The sequence below is a fragment of the Momordica charantia genome (assembly GCF_013281855.1).
Source record: "Momordica charantia cultivar OHB3-1 chromosome 6 unlocalized genomic scaffold, Mcharantia_2.0 BLBB01000006.1, whole genome shotgun sequence".
NCBI lineage: Eukaryota > Viridiplantae > Streptophyta > Magnoliopsida > Cucurbitales > Cucurbitaceae > Momordica > Momordica charantia.
In genome coordinates this window covers 17,457,835-17,477,415 of record NW_028275164.1, presented here as the reverse complement: position 1 = coordinate 17,477,415, position 19,581 = coordinate 17,457,835, and the positions used below count along the sequence as shown (strand labels likewise).

The following is a 19,581-nucleotide window of genomic DNA, read 5'->3' as shown; positions in this document are numbered from 1 at the left end:
AACATTCCCACAAACCGAGTTCTTAACATTCAGAGGATAGCGATGAAGACTTTTTGGTGGTGTTGCTTTATAATTTGAAGAGGTATCTTCAAAGGTATGCTTCAGTAACTTCCTTTTATTCATGCTTATCTATTTTCTTCGTTGTAATTCTAAAACAAGATCGAAGCACATGCATTCAAGCGCTTTCGCTGCGGGATCTGATTGCTTCAGCCAGGATAAGGTACCTAGCCTTATCCATATACCATAGACCCTTCAGGTTATTCCCGGGACATTATCCACTTGTATATTGAGGGTATATCAAATATATACCCAATAGATATACTGTCCCGATTACATGACAATAACCTTGGATGTTTAGTTTATTGGATTAGACAATGCAATATTATGCATTCAACAACAAATTGATTGAATATAACTTTATTGAATATAAATTTGTTTTTACATAAATACAAACTACGAGTTTAGGGCGAGACACCCAACAAACTCCCACTTGAACTAAACTCGAGTATGGTGTACATAATCATAAAGCAAAGGGAAAATACAATAAACTAGGGCATACACTATACCCATTACATTTCTCCCATTTGCTCTAGACTAATCGTAAAACACTCGTAGACCTAGACTCTCTAGATTGTCCTCAAATACTTTAGCCGTGAGTACCTTCGTAAAAGGATCGGCAATGTTATGCTCCGAAGCTATCTTTGTGACAATGACATTGATAGCACACTTTATGAGCTACATTTCATGAGATTTATATTGAAATTATTCGTTAGTCTTCGTTTCTTCATGACAAATTTAAGCACATAAGATATATTCTGCTGGAATAAAGAATCGGGAGAAAACGAGCTTATTTAGATGAAAATGAGAGGAAAATCGGAATCAAAGTAACCAAGATGAATAACAGTAAGATTTCAAGCCAAAAACCCGAGAAGATAGCATCACGGCGCTGTTCTAGGGCATCGCAGCGCTCTGAAGTTTAAATTTTGCGTTTTATGAATAGTGTAGTGTCATGGTCCTGTGTGTAGCGCCATGGCCCTGCCGCGCGAACTTTTTATAAAAATAGGGTTGTGCAGCCGACGAGATAGAGGAGTTTGGGAGAGGTTTTTGACAGTTTGGCTTTTTGGCCAATTTGGAGGGCAAGGAGGCCATTGGAGAGCTTAAAAAGCGGTTTTCAAGGCTCGGGATCGTGGAAGTCACTTCAAGAACGGACGATTGACACGCGGAACATAGTTTCTTCTCCTTTCCCTTGGTTTTTCTAGTTTTGTTATGGACTTCTCATTGTGATTTTATTGTTTTCCATTGAATATGATAAGCAAAACCTCTTATCTTAGGGATTGATGTAGCCATTGAACTTTATGCATTGATTGTTTAGTTTTCTTGATTGAATGTTTATGAATATTCTACTTATGCTTCTCTATGCTTAATGCCTTGAATCTACTAGCCATAGATCGATTGATTTTAGACTTGAAATCTTACGCTCGGGAGAAGTGGTTTAGAGTTAGAACTGGAATGCATAACTAAAGTGGTTTTAAGATCGGGAGATTTAGAAGTCCTTTAGGGGTAGTTAAAAGACTTGTTCATTAAAGCTTTTACTTGTTATAGAAACTAAATAGGGATATTGGTTTCATAATTGGTAAGGAGAATTAGCTTGCGCTTGGGAGAGCCAGTTGAGATTTGAGAGTTCTTGGCCTATAGAATTAATAATTCGTTCAATCTTGATTAATTAAGTAGTTAGTTCATAGATTCAATAGATGAAATCAATTCCCTAGGACCTTTCTCCCCATTATTTTTATCTTTGTTATTGCATGTTTATTTCCTTTGATTATATTCTCCAATTTGATTTTGATACTCTAAATAAAATTGAGCGATTGTATCTGTGGTACTTGAGTGATCTAGAAACCCAATCCAGAAGACGATATCGGTATTGACTTACCACTTTATTAAAGCTTGACCTGTACACTTGTGGTAAGCAATTTCTGCTACACACATCCCCTTGTGGCTATATCTCTCATATTAGGTGGTACTTCCTTTCTATGCGCTTGCATCTCTTGTGGCTTCGAGGTTCTTTAGAATTTGCCACAGCACCACTGTTATCACAATAAAGTGTGATGGGAAGTTCATGTTTGGAACAACTTCCAAATCGGTCAAGAACTTCCGAAGCCAAACTGCTTTTTTTGCTATTTTACAAGTTGCAACATACTCAGCCTCCATCGTGAAGTCTGCGATGCATCCTTGTTTGATGCTTTGCCAAACTATTGCTCATTCTTTAAGAGTTAATACTAACGCCGACTTTGATTTCCCTGAATCCTTGTCTGTTTGAAAGTCAGAGTAAGTGTATCCTGTAAGGATCAAATCCTTAGAGCCATACACGAGCTTATAGTCCTTCGTTCTCCTAAGATACTTGAGGATTCCCTTAACATCAGTCCAGTAATCATATCCTGGGTTGGATTGATACCTACTGACCATCCCTACTGCGTAGCAAATGTCAGGCCTAGTGTACAGCATAGCTTACATCAGGTTGTCCACTGCTGAAGCATAGGGTATACGTCTCATATCCCCAACTTCTTGAGGTGTCTTAGGACATTGTTCCTTAGACAGATGAATTTCATGCTTGAAAGACAATAAGCCCTTCTTGGAATTCTGCATCGAATATCGAACCAGCTTCTTGTCGATATAAGTTGCTTGAGACAAGCTACCGTTTTGTTCTTTCAATCCCTTCGAATTTGGATGCTAAGAACATACTAAGCTTCCCCCAAATCTTTCATTTGGAACTCAGTAGCTAGCCACTTCTTTATGTCAGTGAGGTATCCTACATCATTCCCAATGAATAGGATATCATCCACATACAATACTGAGAAGGTTATTGTGTTGTTGATGATCTTCTTGTATACACAAGGCTCATCAACGTTTTGGTCAAAACCATAAGATTTGATCGCAGTATCAAACCTTATGTTCCAAGATCGAGATGCTTGTTTCAATCCGTATATGGACCGTTTAAGCTTGCAAACGTTTTGCTCTTGACCTTGAGTTATGAACCCTTCGAGTTAAGACATATAATTACTTTCTTCAAGATTGTCATTCGAAAAGGCAGTCTTGACGTCCATTTGCCAAATCTCATAGTCATAATATATGGCAATGGATAAAAGTATTCTCATGGACTTGAGCATAGGTACAAGGGAGAAGGTTTCTTCATAGTCCACTACTTCCCTTTGTGTATAGCATTTGGCCACAAGCCTCGCCTTGTAAGTCTGTACATTTCCTTCGGCTTCTTGTTTTCTCTTGTAGATCCATTTGCACCCTATAGGTCATACCTCGTCAGGTTGGTCTACAAGTTCCAAAACGGATATGAACTACATAGACTTCATTTCCAGGTTCATGGCTTTGACCCATTTGTCCTTGTTCACATATTCCATCGCCTATTTCTAGGTCAATGGATCCTCGACGCCGTCATCAGATATGACAACTTGGGTTTTAGTTAAACCCACATAGTAGTCAGGTTGTGACACAATCCTCTTACTATGTCGAGGCACCCTCAATTCTTGAGATAGATGTGACTGACATGATGTGCTAGTTTCATCAACAACTCTTATCGAAGTGCCAGCTTGATCAACAACCCTTGTTGGCGTATTTGTAGCCTCTTCGAAAGTCTCATTTATCACTACCTTACTTCGTGGTTTATGATCTCGAACGTGATCTTCGTCCAATAAGGTGGTGTTTGTCAATACAAACACTATGTTATCTTGAAGATCGAAGAAGAGACCATCTTTCGTCTCTTTAGGGTAACCTACGAATAGGCATACTTTTGAACGAGGCTCCAATTTCTTTAGGTTAGTCACGAGCACGTGTGCCGAAAATCCCCAAATACGAAAATGGTGTAAACTAGCTTTACGACCCTTCCATAGTTCAAAGGGTGTTTTAGAAACACTTTTCGAGGGAACTACATTCAAATATAAACCCAGTCTCCACTACGTAACACCAAAACGAGTTACGCAACTGAGCATAGCTCATCATTGATCGAACCATGTCTAACAGAGTTCTGTTTCTCCTTTCTGATACACCATTCTGTTGTGGGTGTACCAGGGGCTGAGAGTTGGGACGTGATTCCATGTTATATCATATAGTCCTGGAATCTCAAGTCCATATACTCTCCACCCCGATCAGATCGAAGTGTTTTAATGGTTTTACCTAATTGATTTTCAACTTCAATCTTGTACTCCTTGAACTTTTCAAGGGCTTCGGACTTGTGTTGCATTAGGTATAGATAACCATACTTTGAATAATCATCTACAAAAAAGATGAAGTATTCATACCCTCCTCAAACTTTAACATTCATCGGACCACAAAGGTTTGAATCTTTAAGTTCTAAGGGCTCTTTCGCTCTATAACCTTTTTCAGTAAAAGGTCTTTTAGTCATCTTGTCTTCAAGACAAGATTCACATGGTGGTAAGGAGTCGTCTTCTAACTCACTTAGAAGGCTATTTTTAACCATCCTCTCAATCCTATTGAGATTAATGTGACCTAATCTTGAGTGCCAAAGATAGGTATTTTCTTTATAATAAATTTTTGCCTTTTTGTTTGAGTTTTAGCATTTTTAAACAACTCAGTATTTAAAACTGCTTTAGTAATGGTTGGTCTTAGCACATACAAGTTTAGCAGAACAAATATTCACACCATTTCTAGAAATGAACGCTTCATTCAAATTAAAGGAAATGTAATACATATGTTCTAACAAACAAGAAATTGAAATTAAGTTATTCCTTTTGACTTTCTGAACTACGTACACATTATCTAATAATATATACAAATTCTTGTTTGTAAACAACTTGAACTCCCCTACCGCCATAGCTGAGACGACCTCTCCCATTCCAACCTTGAGAGTCATCTCTCCGGCTTCAAGCTGCCTCCAAAAACTAATTCCCTGAAACGAAGAACAAACGTGATTAGTGGGTCATGAATCTAATATTCAAGCGGAGTCATCATTCTCCACTAAACATGTTTTCAAAACAAGTAAATCATATTTACCTTTGTTAGCTTTCTTCTTCTAGGCCAGGTATTTTGGGCAATTGCGCTTCCAATGCCCGTCTATGTTGCAGTGGAAACATTCTCCTTTGTCTGCAGCATTGATCTTGCCTTTTTTGGTAGCGGCAGTAGTGGAGTCAGGTTTAAACCCCTTACCAGCAGCTGTCTTCTTCTTGAAAGTCTTACTTCCAGAAGAACAGGATGCAGACTTGGTTCCAGAGGTCGAACCTCGATGGAACCTTTTTGAGGTGGCAACGTTTGTGTCCCCTTCCTGTCCCTTATTTTTCATAAGAGACTAGTAGGCCTACAGCTATTTTAAGAGCATGGTAAGAGTGTGTACTCCAACTTTTTCATAACCGCATTGTTGTAGAATGGTATAAAACTCTTCAAAAGAGATTCAAGAACGAAGTTGACCTGACTCTACTCGTCTATGAAAGTCTCGTTTGACTTTGCCACGTTGAAGTGGACCATCAGGTCAAGAATGTGTTCTCGCACTGAGGAGCCCTCCTTCATGTGGGAGTTATAAATGAACTTAAGGACTTCATGTCGAGCCTGTGAGGACGGTTGTCCAAACATGTTCTGCAGCGAGTCCATGATCTCCTTAGCGGTGACCTTGTCCTCGTGCTTTTTAGCAAGCACATCATATATAGTCGCCAAGATGTAGACATTGGTCTTGTCATTGGCCTTGATTCGTCGGTCATAGACGTTACACACTGCTACAGTGGCGTTAGGCGCAGGAGCTTGAGGATAATCCTCTTGCAAGACGAACCTAAGATCATCTATCACTAGTATAGTGTTTAGGTTCTATTTCTATTGTTTGTAGTTCCGCCGTTAAGTTTTTCAGCGGCTAACAAAGCAATAATAGATGTTGACATGCTGAAAATAAAAACAAACATCTATTAGTTTCATGCATTAACCTTTAAACCTAATCAAATTTTAGCAAAAGTAATTAAGGACCCTAACAAAACTGTTTTGGAACGATGCTTCAGTGATCTAGGGCAACAGCCACCGTAGGGCAGACAACTACCCTTTCACTGAACTGAGACATTTTCAACTAAATCTTACACTAGAATAACTCTTATTCCTATAATCTATAGTCACTGTTTATTCAGTCAGGAAATTGCTAACTAGCTTAACAACTCCTTATAAGTGCGGCCCACCATTTTCATATCTCAGAGGTCCGCTCCAATAATCTCGTCGTAGGGAATGAAAATATTGGAGCAAAACCTAAGAAACTCTTATCCATTTCTGGAGTTTGCCCAGGTTTCGACTCCATATAATGGACCCTCCATAGGGATAGTCGCTCTAAGACGACACGCAAGTCATGTATGAAATCTCACAGTACAAACCAATGGTGGAGACTGTAGGATGTCTTGTCACACATCCTTCTCCCACTTACTATGAATACTATCTCCATTCACCTTGATATTGAACCATGCAAACACCTTCCGTAGGGAGGCTGCTCCTAGGGCGTCACAAGGTCGAGCATGGAAGTCACAGTGTGAACATTAAGGAGAAACCTGAGAGAAAAAAAATGTCATATATACATTGTATATAAAAAATATACGTGGTATATTATACATTCTCTTGTGCACCCACTTGATATTCTAAGACTAGGGTATATTATTTAGTTAAATCCCGGCTAAGTGAAATTAACTAAGTGAATTTTTAGTCGGTGATAACTCTCAAATAGAGAGTAGTTTGTAGGCCAAATTAAGGGTATTTGTTTGTGGAAATGTGAGATTAAAGTTAATTAAATTGTAAAAATGTGAGAATTTCCAAAGAGAACCTTGAATGCATAGATAATTGTAGATTCATCCAAATTCTTGAGTTAATGCTAAAATTATGGATGTTTGATGCAGGAAAAAGCATGGTGCATTCGGAGCAATTGAGGCGCTAGCGGGTTATCGTGGTCTTGTTTGAGAAAGGAAATACTGAAATTGAGACGTGCAAGCTCTTTGGATGCTACAAAGCGAAGGCTAGAGCAGTAACCTGATTAAGTAACCTTTCTATTACCACGTCCGTCAGCGTCCGCGTAGGTTCCATGGGTGCCCTAAATTAAAGGCCTGGTATTTAAGGCAAAAGACACTCAGGCTGAAACGAGACAGAGGAGAGACCGATTGTTTTCTTTTGGAAGCATCGATTGAATGTTCCCTAATTGACGTAGGTTTCCATCTACAAAGGGAGAAAAAGGACAGATTCTTGCCCGGGATTCGCACTGTTCACTTGAGGAAGCTCTCGGTTTTCTTTCTGTTACATTTAGTGATGGATTCTTCTTCTACCTTTTCATTTTATTTTCTTTTCCTACTATGAATTAACCTCCTTCCTTCGTGGAGGGGTTGGAAACTCTCTGTAATAGTTGTTACTACTTTTGAATGCTTTAGAGCTTTCATTTAACAGAAGTGTGCCTTTCATTTTCTATATCTCTCTAAACTTGTGTGGCCTACGGGTTTAACGTTTAGACTCACTGGAGGCTTGGGAGAGCCACTATGCGTGGATCTACTTCTGTTAGCTATAGTTTTCGACGTTCTTTCTGAAACAGAGCAGTGAACACCCAGGGATGGGGTTCACTCTATAGCGCCTTTATACTGCTTTATAGCTTGTTCTAACCACAACGGGAGTTAGGTTAGCACATTTACTTGGTAACTCGGGAGAGAGTCTTGAGAGTCTGGGCATTGAGAGTTTTAAGAGTGTTTTTAAGTAGCGAGCGACGGAAAGCAGTTTGTGGAATTCCTCTCCCCGAATCCTTTAATCTTTCGAAAACCCCTTTTGTTTTGGTATTCGTGGTGGAAGCTTTTAGGAGTAGCTCGAACTGATTCTGCTCTTCTGTTGTTCTTATGATTTTCTGTTTTCTTTTACTTGAACAAACACTCATTATCACATGTTATTTTATTATATTCTTTTCGGTATTTCAATATTATTAACCACTTGTTATAAGCTAAACTCTGAGAGGAGACGACCTTGTTTAGTGCTACAATCGACTATTTAGTGTATACTTGCGCTATATTTTCTCCATTAATAAGAGAACGAACAGTCGACCCAATATATCTATTTATATTGGAAGTTGTACATTAACGTTTTAGTTTATCAAACATTTTAATGAACTAATGACATTATTGCATGCATATAAAATATTGACTAATTCAACCCCCAAGTAGAGGTGTTCCTTTACGGTCAGCTTAAATACGTCAACCTAAACATAACCTTCCTTAGACAGGGTTCTCTTATAGGCAATAGTTTATATTTATATTTAGTTAAAACAAAATAAAAGACTACCCCTAATAATATTAGAAGATATAACATAAGGTCTAATTAATTTTAGACCCCTTTAAAATTAATTAACTTAGACCCTATGTTCGCATGCAATTATTTATTATAGATTTTAATTTTTATCTACCAAAATTTTATAACTCTTATAAAATTCAAGACTTTAAACCTATAATCATGCATTGACAACATACATTAATATAACAATTATATTAACTAAAGTAATGTCAAGTTCAATGCAACTTTTTTTTTTATATATATCAAGCTTCATTAAAAAAACTCAAAAAACCCTTAAGGCTACACTGTTTTGAAAGTCAGCTTCCACGCACTGACAGATCCACAAAGGGGAATTCGACATCCACAAGCAAGCATTTCTTCGAGTTAGAGCTTCCTCTACAATGGTATGTGCAGCTTGATTCCCGAAAATACATGACGATAAGAGATCCGATCAAAAGATTGGGAGAGAAAAGCAATGTCCTTCCTCAATGCAACTTTATTTTCATCTAATTAATACAACATTTATATTAATCAATTATGAAAATAAAATATGCTATCATACATTATAACTGTTATATACATTTGATGCATAATCATGCCTAACCTATGGTGGGATTTTAAAACTATATGACATACTTTATGCTGATGGGATGTGAATCCCGGAGTGGAAGCGGATCATCGTTCATGAATTTTTGAGAAACAAAATCAAACATCCAATAATGAAAATACAGGGGAAAGAACATTTCTTTTACCTTTGAAGAATTATTTTCCAATGATTCAATCTCTCAAACACCACCAAATGATCTTCCGTGCTATCCTCTAGGTACGAGGTCGTGCTTGTGGGAGCTTTTGTTTGGAACACTAGGGAGAATTAAGAGAGAGCCAAATGAGAGAATCACTGGGAGTTCTTCTGTTCTGTACTTGGCTTAGCATAACCTTTCTGCAAAAGCATAACAAAAAACTTGTGACGTAGGGAGTTACCCCACGTCACTTAACTCCCCTGCATCTTTGCAGGGGAGTTATTAATTATAATCATATTAATTTTATTAATAAATAATAACAATTAATATATATATTTATTTATTTAATCATATTAATTAAGAAATAATAATTAATTATTTAACAATTAATATATATATATATATATATATATAAATCAAATAAATAATTAACACTTAATTATTTATTACAAAAATAGAATCATATTCTATGGCATTCATCTCATATAACCTATAGTTGTAATTTACATCTTATGCACATTATTTTTAACCTATAGTTTTAATATGAATCTTATTCATATTAATTTTATTTGAATCTTATTCAAATAATTTCTCTCATAATATATAGTGTTAATTTAGAATTAACTATATATTATAATGTATCAATATACATATATTCCCTTGAGCAATTTGAACAGTTCAAATTCTTCCAAAAATTTGATCCTCGTTTTACCCGTTATGAGCTAGCAAGGGGACCTAATGGACCTACAATCAGAAGCTCCAACGATATGAGATTAATCGGTCAAACTCATTGACCGAGTTAATCAACATTCGTTAACTACAAGTCACTCCACTAAAGACCCGCAGCTGCACTCTTCTCACTGCATAATATTTTCGTGTCCACGGATATACAACCATTAATGTCAAGTCAATCCTTCACGAGTACTATCTTGCTCTTTAAATACCACTGCTCCTCTAATGAACAACCCGGTTATGGTCCGACCAATAACCGAAAGTTCCTCTCGGGCCAATGAGACGGTGGGGCCCCTTGTTCAAGTCCCGGAGTCAGCATTTAAGAGAACACTCATCTACTCCCCGGAGGAGTGAATTCCATCTTGTGAAGTCATGTTCTCAACTCCCCACTCGGTCTCGTCCCCAAAATGGTAGGACTGTTGAGTCGGCGACTCGGGCCACTCTCACCCATACATATCAATGGACGAGCCCTCACAGGCAAGAGTCCATAACTCACTCAGGATTGAGAATGAGTTGCCTAGTCATCCTAAGAAATAGCAATCTGATAGTTAACGGTGTTACATCTAAAGATTGGCTATTTCGTTGTCCGGTCTTATACAAACTCATTGTATAGGATACCCTCACTCGCATGTCTCCACACGAACGACCTGGATCGAGTCGTTTGTAACATTTACAAAGTGGGCCGTATCCATAGTGTTGCCAGGATAAGGTACCCAACCTTATCCATATACTATAGACCCTTTAGGTTATTCCCGAAACATTATCCACTTGTATATCAGGGGTATATCAAATATATACCTAGTATATCAGGAGTATATCAAATATATACCCAGTATATCAAATATACACCCAATAGATATACTGGTTCGGTTACATGATACTAACCTTGGATGTTTAGTTTATTGGATTTTGGACAATGCAATGCTATGAATTCAACAACAAATTGATTGAATAAAACTTTATTGAATATACATTTGTTTTTACATAAATACAAACTACGAGTTTAGGGCAACACACTCAACATATGCAACATATAATTCATAAAATAATTACATTCAAAATGCAATAAAATGGATAGCTAAGTAGACCAGTTTTTGGCATCCCATGTAATAATTAAATTAATATAAAGTAATTTATATTAATTTAATAAAAACCCCCAAAAAAATGCCTACGGAGTCTCAAACGCACGAATGGGAGGTCGAAAAAACACCCAAGACAGCACCGCGGCGCCATAACACTGCTGCAGCAAAATCCAGCAACTGCAGCGCCATGCCGCTGCTGTCACAGGTCTGATGCTCTACTCTCTGTTCCAGCACCGAAAAACCTTCAAAATGGTTGAAATCTGACCTTTCTTCACAGCAACTCTTTTCTACGAACGACCCAGACTATACAGACTCAATTTACAACAAAATGCCCAAAACAACGGGCCCTTACATTGATCGAATCAACAAGAATTGTAAATCTAAATGCCAAAAACCGAAATTGTCTACTAGCAAACCAACATACATCAAATGCATAAGATTAACCTACCAAAAACCAGTATCGTTTTGTCCTAAAGGAAATTGAATCACGATTTTACTTTGTTAACAATTGAAGGGATCGAATCCCCAATGGCAACGTTTTGTCATATTACTTGTACTTTTCTAAGATTTTTTCAGAAAGTTCCAACTCTTCAATTCAAGCATGGTCGAATACAAGTAACGAAGGAAGCTATGATGGAACCAACGATAGTATCCTATCATCTTTGCATGATTTTAAGATTGTCTTACAAGGTATGTATAAAATAGATCTTGATTTTGAAGATGCTAACTTGCTTCCTTGTTGTTTAGGTACCATGGGCAAGTGAAGCCTAAGGCGAAAGGCATTGTGGAAACCTACTTGTCCAATAAGTCGCATAAAGAATTCCATGACCGAGAATACAGATTGTTATATAGGAAAATGCAAATGCAAAGTACCAAGTGGAGGGAAAATAAATCCAAGCACAATGTCAACAAACCGAGTGATTGGGTTTGGAAGCACTTTTGGAAGGAACAAAGAAGTTGTTCAAGTCCAAACCAAAGAAGATTAATATTACATGAAGACTTCAAGGTTGCTCTTCAAGGAAGTCAAAAAGTTGTGTAAACTTAATAAGGCAAACAAGAAGGTGCCATAGAAATTTTCAAGAAGAAAGAAGTGATATGTCCATAGAAGAAATCCAAAAGTCGTCATCCTCAAAAAGACAACCCACAAGGTAAGGAACACGTTATTAGACTAACTTGATTCGTTTTGATGATGGAAATGAAGACCGTGATTTGAGGACAAATCCTTTTAAAGAAGGGGGGATGATACGAATCAAGTTGCTAATCCACTATATGTATTAAAGGAGCAATTACAAGAAGCAAAGCAAATAAAATTCAAGAGGCTTTCACACTGCATCTTCAAAGACTAATTAATACACAAGAACCAACAAAGAGTTCTAAGCCCAAATTTCTTTATAATGTTACTTCAATGAGTCAAGAAGGCAATGGAGCAAAGATGACACGGGAAAAATTGTCTGTTTTGAGAGATGACGCGAATGACAAAAAAAAGTGTGTAGAATTGTGAACATGTGCCTTTGCAGATTGCACCTCTTGGGAGTTTGTGAAGTCAAAGTTTGTCAAACATTGTCATCACATGAAACGCCTCCTACATTAGAATTTCAAGACAATTTAAAGTTATTCTACGTTTTCTGTTATGCATTTAAGTGTCTAGATTGATGTACAATCAAGTTTTAATTTGCATGTCTTATTTTCTTCAATTTACATAAAGTAGGATTTTGAAGAACTTTTGGTCTCCTCATGTTGAATGATTCTTTGGCCTATTTAAAGGCTTGTAATGCTCTTACTAAGGAGATTATTAAGATTTAACATATTGAAATCAAGAACTTTTGTTCCTTAACACATTTGGTGTTGTCTCTTTCAAATCTTGTTTTAGGTTTGATGTTAAACTAATTCGTTTGATTAGTCTGATCAAGCTAATTCTGGAGTGAGTCGTCTTAGAATCTAGGAGTGACCATCATAGATTCTATGTGTGATCTAAGAGTGATTCATCCTTCTAACCCTACTCTTGGTTAGAATCATTCGGTAAGTTAGTCACTTTTGTGAATGTTTGCAAGGATCCTAAAAAGACCTCTAGCTTTGTAAACCCGAGCAACCTTGGCGCTTATCATAAGTTATTTGGTTCTAAATCTAATAGACTTAAATTACGGAATAAAGGCGTTAAAAGATTAGAAAAAATCTTAATCATCGGCTTAAAATTCATGAATCTAATAATAAACACATATGTAATATGAATGCTTGGGTTGATTTAAAAATTAAATTGTTAAAAAATAATACAATTGACAAAGATATTTAGATATTAATTAATTAAGAAAAAAATCGTTGGAATAAAGTATTAACACGAATTATTGTTGTTTAAAAATCTTGCTAAAAGTCATTTAGCATTTCGAGGAAAGTAATGAAAACTTTGGGAAATTTGAATTTGTGACCCTTCAATAACCTGGATAAATGACTCCATTTTCAAAAAACCTAATTTGTGACCTCATATTCTATTAATTATGACCCCTCTCAAAATATGACATAATGAAATTACCATTATACCCCTGTTTTAAAAAAATTCATCCCCTCCCTCCCCATCCTTCGTCTCGGACGTTTCGTGGCACTCCCATCCCAAGTAAAACCCGAAACCCCCATCTCGGAGAATCACCGTCTCGGAGAATCCATTCTTTCCGAAGAGAATTCTTTCGCACTTATCCATTTTTTCTGAAGATCATTCTTTCGCACTCATCTGTAAGCGTCGGATTCATCTCGGAGGTTGCAAGGTTAGTTGCTATCTTTTACAATGTAACGAAAGTTGCTATTCTTTGTTGTATTAGCATGACCGGTGCTATCTGAAGTGGCCTTATAGATTTAGGTTTAGTTTGACGTTGTGATTGTAGGAGAATAAAAAATCCAGAGATTCCTTCAATCTCGGATTCTATCTCGTATTCAATCTCGGACCACTGAGGTCCGGGATTGAATATTGATTGCATCCAAGATTGAAGCCTTCGAGGGTCCGGGACTGCCTTTCATCTCGGACTTGTCCCGGTCCGGTTCGGTCTGGGATGAAGGTCGATCCCGGACACATCCCGGTCCTGTTCGGATCCGAGATGAGATGCAGATTGAATCCAAGATTGAATCTACCTCTCATCTCTTACCCGAACAAGATCGGGACGTGTCCGGGATCGACCTTCATCCCGGACCGAACCGGACCAGGACAAGTCCGAGATGAAAGGCAGAATGCTGTTTTGTTTAGTTTTTTTTTTAAGTTCCTTGTCACTTAGCATTAGTTTGTATCTAATATGTTTTATTTCAACTTTGTTTAGAACGTAGAATGGATTTGAGATTCATCCTAGATCGTAATGACTGGTTTCCGGCCACGTTTACGAACCTTGCCCATGTTGTTAAAACCACTACTAGGATTAAGGCCAGGCTAACTCCAACCCAGTTAGACATGTTTAGGCAAACATGTTTCGGTCCTATTTTGGACATGGACGTTGTTTTCAACGGTCCATTTAACCATCACCTGTTGTTGAGAGAGGTTGAAGAGCCTAGACAGGACGTCATTAGCTTTGACTTGTTTGGAAAAAGGGTGTCTTTTGGTAAGCGAGAGTTCGACCTAATCACCGGGCTCAGTCATAGGATGAATAGGGTAGATAATCATATTCCTGGACGAAGACTTAGAGCAAGTTGCTTTAAAGACAGTGTTAGGGTTAAGTGTACTGAGCTGGAGAAGATTTTTTTGGAGGACGTTTTTTACGACGACGAGGATGTTGTGAAGGTTGGCATAGTTTACTTCATAGAACTTGCCATGATGGGGAAGGAGAGGAAGCAGTTCATAGATACGGCCCTGTTAGGTGTTGTGGATTGGTGGGAGGAGTTCTACAACTATGACTGGAGTTCGATGATTTTTGATAGGACGATTTAGAGTCTCAAGAACGCCCTGAAGGATAAACTGCCGGCGTACCAACAGAAGGCAAGAGCGGACCCCACACACGTTGAGACTTATAGTCTGTATGGGTTTCCGTACGCATTTCAGGTTAGCGAGGTTTAAGTCAACTGTATAATTTAATACATTATTTAACTGCATCATTTATTTGGCTTCCCTGGATTCTAGGTATGGGCGTATGAGACGATCTCGACGTTGAGCCTGCGAGTAGCAACGAGGTTGAGCGATGACGCCATTCCTCGACTTCTCAGGTGGTCATCCACTTATTCGCGCGGGTTTCGTGTGCTGGCGAGTGAGGTTTTCGATAACACGCGGGTAAGTAATTCTCTTGTGGCCGTATGGTTCATATTTGGTTTTTCATTTCGATCTAATCATAGGTTTTTTGCAGTCCAAGGTTAAGGAACACTTGTTGGCGATGGATGCTGAGGAACAACACATGGTTCGTGTCATTCTTCCACCAGAAGCCCGTGTTATACCTGATCCGCCTACTGTACCTGATCGGGCTGTTGTACCTGATCCGCCTGCTTCACCTGATCGGGCTGCTGTACTTGATCCGCTCGCTGATGTGAAAATGGGTCCTCTAGAGGATCCGGTAGTAGAGGCACATGTGATAGACGAGGCTGGACCCAGTGCAAATGACGGTGAAGGGTTAGAGAAGAGGTCGAAGAAGAATAAATTCAAGGAGAGGATCAGCAGACAGTTGAAAAGGCTCGATAACCGTGTCAGTGCTATCGATGACACACTGGGTGACTTTGGAGTCGCCCTGAAAGGTATTCAGAGATACCTAAAGAAACTGGCGAAGGTACTAATTTAATATGTATACAAATTTGTTTTTAATTATTACAATAATGCTCATGGGCCAGTGTTTGGGTGCAGGAAAAATTCCCTGATCCGAGCAAGTATTTCGGAGGTGGGGTGGGCCCGATGATGATGGTCCATCGAATCAAAGGCCTGATGAGTCCCCGAAGCCAGATAGAGGTCGGAAGAGTATGGACGAGGACCAGAGGCCTGATGAGGACCAGAGGACGGATGAAGACCTGAAGACTGAAAAGGAACCGACGACGGGACATGGTCTGAATAGTATGGACGAGGATTCGAAGAGAAGGGACGATGATCCAATGATAATGGAGGAGGACGATGGTATGATAACGAATGGGGACGAGGATCCAAATCAAGTAACTCGTACTTATTTTCCTCGTCGGATTATTTATGACCTTGTCTTGCATCATGTTATTTAATATCAGGACATTACGATCGGGAGACCGCGTGATGGCTCGGAAGTGGATCATGCAGATGACCATGGACCTCGGGTGGCCGTAATTCAGGTAAACCACCTTCTGTAATGCTAGTATACATTCCTGCTACCCATATTGTAATGTGATTAATATTTTTTGTGTATTAGGATCTCACCATTGGCAGGCAAGAGCCGAATGCTCAGCCAGATACACAGCCCACGAGACGACGAGTTAGGCGTCCCTATAAGGACTGGGCACCCGACGCGATCGTTAAGGTAAACTTAATGTCATGCATTTCGTCAGTTGTCATTACTCGACCCTACTTGTTTATTGTGGTTTAGGTTGAACCGTACCTTGACCAAGACGAAACTGACCTTCAGCATGCCCCAACTGGCCGGGGGCTACGCAAGCGCCATTATTCGTGGAAACTGAAGGGTATATACACACCAACCGGCTGGCGTAGGATCACTGTGGACGCATATGACCCAGCATGTCCCATTCCTCCGCAGCTGGACGGTCAGTTCCAGACATGGATGGATGACCCGGACACCAATGGACGAACTCGGTCTAGTGCAGCTGGCTTACAAGGGAATGAATGGTATCGCGATCTACTAGACCCTACTATCCAATTGAAGGACGAGGTAAGTACCTCTTATTCCACTATCTAGTACTACATTTGTCAATAATATGATTATATCAACTTGCATTTCTTAAATGCAATAGGTAGTTGATACTCTCGTCCTATTTACGGCCAAAAAGTTGGAGAAGTGTCTACATCTTTGTCGCAAAAAGTTTGCGATAGGCGACGTGCTACTTTCGGTACATACTTTTTACCGCTCTTTGTTTGAACAAAAAATACTATAATTATCTGTGTAACTAGTATCATTTTGTACTTCTTGTACAGACTCTGCTGAACTGAAAAGACGGTCCCGTATGCGGCCATGAAACTAGGGGTCCTGTCCACGAGAATCTAATACCCCTGGAGCCAAGAGAATACCATATTTCGATATGTCTTCGGTAGGCAGTCGGACCAGGATGTGGCTTGGATTGATGCAGACATTGTGTACACCCCGATCAACATAGGTGGGAACCACTGGGTGATGCTCGGAATTGATCTTGTGGAAGGTGACTTAACCGTATGGGATTCACTCCAATCGGCCACTCCACTAGATTCACTCGAGAATGAGCTGAAGCCCATTTGTACGATCCTACCTGCGGTACTGCATCATGGCGGGATATTTGCAGCACGACCGGACCTGCCAGTGGTGCCATAGAGGGTGCGTCGGGTTCGCACACCCCAACAGAGTAACGCCACAGATTGCAGGATTTTCTGTGTACGCTTCTTCGAGTACGATGTTACCGGGTCAAAGCTGGACACTTTGACCCAAGATAATATTGTATTTTTTAGGCGTCAATACGCTATACAGATGTGGGCGCGCCATCCCATTTTTTGAATATTTATGGAATTCCAATATTGTCTTTTCTATTTCGTATTTCATTCTCAAAGCATGATACATGAAACACACAATAATAATACAATCCAATCCCCACAATAATAATAATAGCAGTAGAACACATAGAGTTGCAAATGCATGCATGCATGGTTGGTTTCTTGAGATACAAGTTACCTTACCAATATCTTTAAAATCCACTTCATACATGTTTAAAAGTAAATGAACAATAGAAGCATACATTCACAATGTGGTAAGGGGTTCACTACATGTTTTGCGATTATGTCCCCACGCACCACAGCGACCACACTTACGTGTTTGTCGTACCTCGCCCGTGGAAGGAATCCTAACCGTCTTCCTCCTCCCAACTCTTGGAACAGTCTTCGGTGGTTCCACCGGTATGTTGACAAACTCTGGCGAACTGTTCCATGTCGAGATGTGTCCGACTGGAAATATGGGTTCTGCATAAGCCAATATCCAGGAGTTCGTCGTATATGCCTCGTCGCACAGACTGTATGGATTTATATTTCGCATCGTCGCCGCCGCAATAGCATGAGAGCATGGAATCTTAAAGTAATCAAACTCCCGACAACTACACATCATAGCATTCAAATCAACAATCCCGTCAAGGTTGCCATCCCGTACCTGGAAATGGAACTGGTCAATGTTGTCTACAACGTGTCTCCGCGCACTATCTGAATATTCGGCATACATGTTTTCTGCGTAGTCGGACAATGTGGTTGATCGGGAAGCTGCAAGCGTCCGTCGATCATAGAACCAAGTCTGTAACTTACCTCTAATGTGGTCAAGTAAGGCGGTAACCGGTAACTTACGGGTGTGCCTGAAGAGGGCATTTATAGACGCTGCGATATTTGTAGTCATCTGTGTGTAGCTCAATTGAGTTTGGAAACAACGAGCCCAACGCTCCTTCCCAATATCGTTTAGATATTCCCGTACAGGGGTATGCACGAAGTTGGGCCCAGATCGAGTTGAAATATGACTCGCGATACGCCTTTGCAGCCTTTAAAAATAGTTCCTCGACTGCCTTCGCATCGTCTTTAAATTTTGCTATCAAGTTAACCTTGATATGCTGTGTACAAAAGCAATGAAATGCAATAGAAAATACCTTGTCGATTGCCTTGCAAATGGTTTGATGTCTATCAGAAACGAAAACCAAATTATCCACTCCGGCGAGCGCACGTTTTATTTGAATCATAAACCACACCCATGATGCTACCGTCTCACCGTCGATAATCGCAAATGCTACCGAGTAAATCTGGTTATTTGCATCAACACCAGAAGCTGATAACAATACCCCTCTGAACTTCCCCTTTAGGTGGGCCCCGTCAACAACCAACACTGGTCTAGTACAACCCAGAAAACCTCGAATCGATTGACCCAATGTCATAAATACATATTTGAAATATTTGCCACCTTCTAGTTTTAATTCGAAAATAGTACCTGGATTCATGATTTTCAAAGCTTCACCATAAGCTGGAAGTAGACCATATGACGATGCTGGATCACCTCTAATAAGCCGGAGTGCTTCTTCACTAGAACGCCATGCTCTATCATAACTTAAATTGACACCATACTCCCTCATGTCTTGTATAATGTCCTTCGGTCTATACGTGCGGGAGACGTCTGTGAACTTCTCCTGCACAAGATGTCCTACCACCCAACTTTTGGGTTGCCTATGATCATGTTTTAAAGCCCCACCATAGCACGTATGGGCAGCACAATATTTATTTATCTTGAACAAAGTGCATTCCTTTAGCTTGGTAGCTCGAAGTCTCCACGTGCAATCAGCATGAACGCACCGCAGTATATATAGCTCCAGCGTCGACTTTTTTACTTTAAACTGAAAATTCTTCCGCATTGCAACTAAATGCATTTTCAAACTCAACTCCTTCTTATTATCAAATACGTCGCCCTCATTAACATCATTTTTCCCAGAAGACTGTACTATGAGTTGCAATTTCTCATCATTAGGGTGTCCGGTGAGACCATTACATCCTAGTGGCCGGACCGCTTCTTCATCCCTGCGAATCTTAGTGTGCACCTATTCCACATCAGGCTCAAGCTCATCATCAAGCGCATCGTCATGCTCTTCGTTCCCATATTCTGCTTCAGAGT

At 39.4% G+C, this 19,581-nt stretch overlaps 3 protein-coding genes across 3 annotated transcripts; 2 read left to right on the top strand and 1 right to left on the bottom strand.

The window, feature by feature from the left end:
* The first annotated feature begins 14,033 nt into the window (after window positions 1-14,033).
* On the top strand, window positions 14,034-17,478 carry LOC148210811 (uncharacterized). The gene is made up of 5 exons (XM_088125962.1): window positions 14,034-15,561; window positions 15,636-16,084; window positions 16,162-16,635; window positions 16,718-16,813; window positions 16,899-17,478. Exons 1-2 carry the CDS (start codon window positions 15,175-15,177, stop codon window positions 15,798-15,800), a joined length of 552 nt encoding a protein of 183 aa, XP_087982088.1. The 5' UTR covers window positions 14,034-15,174; the 3' UTR covers window positions 15,801-16,084; window positions 16,162-16,635; window positions 16,718-16,813; window positions 16,899-17,478.
* LOC148210812 (uncharacterized) lies at window positions 14,145-14,738 on the top strand. The gene has a single exon (XM_088125197.1). It carries the CDS (start codon window positions 14,145-14,147, stop codon window positions 14,736-14,738), a length of 594 nt encoding a protein of 197 aa, XP_087981323.1.
* Window positions 17,479-17,688: 210 nt separating the features above from the next.
* LOC111025678 (uncharacterized) lies at window positions 17,689-19,324 on the bottom strand. The gene is made up of 2 exons (XM_022303576.1): window positions 18,403-19,324; window positions 17,689-18,308 (listed from the first exon to the last, which is right to left on the bottom strand). The coding sequence occupies exons 1-2, from the start codon at window positions 19,322-19,324 to the stop codon at window positions 17,689-17,691; spliced, it is 1,542 nt and encodes a 513-aa protein (XP_022159268.1).
* Window positions 19,325-19,581: the final 257 nt, after the last annotated feature.

Bases quoted from the DNA above. Each gene is read 5' to 3' on its own strand.
- LOC148210812 (XM_088125197.1), top strand. From the start codon at position 14,145: ATGGATTTGAGATTCATCCTAGATCGTAATGACTGGTTTCCGGCCACG.
- LOC148210811 (XM_088125962.1), top strand. From the start codon at position 15,175: ATGGATGCTGAGGAACAACACATGGTTCGTGTCATTCTTCCACCAGAA. The intron at 15,562-15,635 runs GTACTAATTTAA...GTTTGGGTGCAG, and splicing joins ACCTAAAGAAACTGGCGAAG to GAAAAATTCCCTGATCCGAG.
- LOC111025678 (XM_022303576.1), bottom strand. From the start codon at position 19,324: ATGCGGAAGAATTTTCAGTTTAAAGTAAAAAAGTCGACGCTGGAGCTA. The intron at 18,309-18,402 runs GTACGGGAATAT...CAAATATCGCAG, and splicing joins CCAACTTCGTGCATACCCCT to CGTCTATAAATGCCCTCTTC.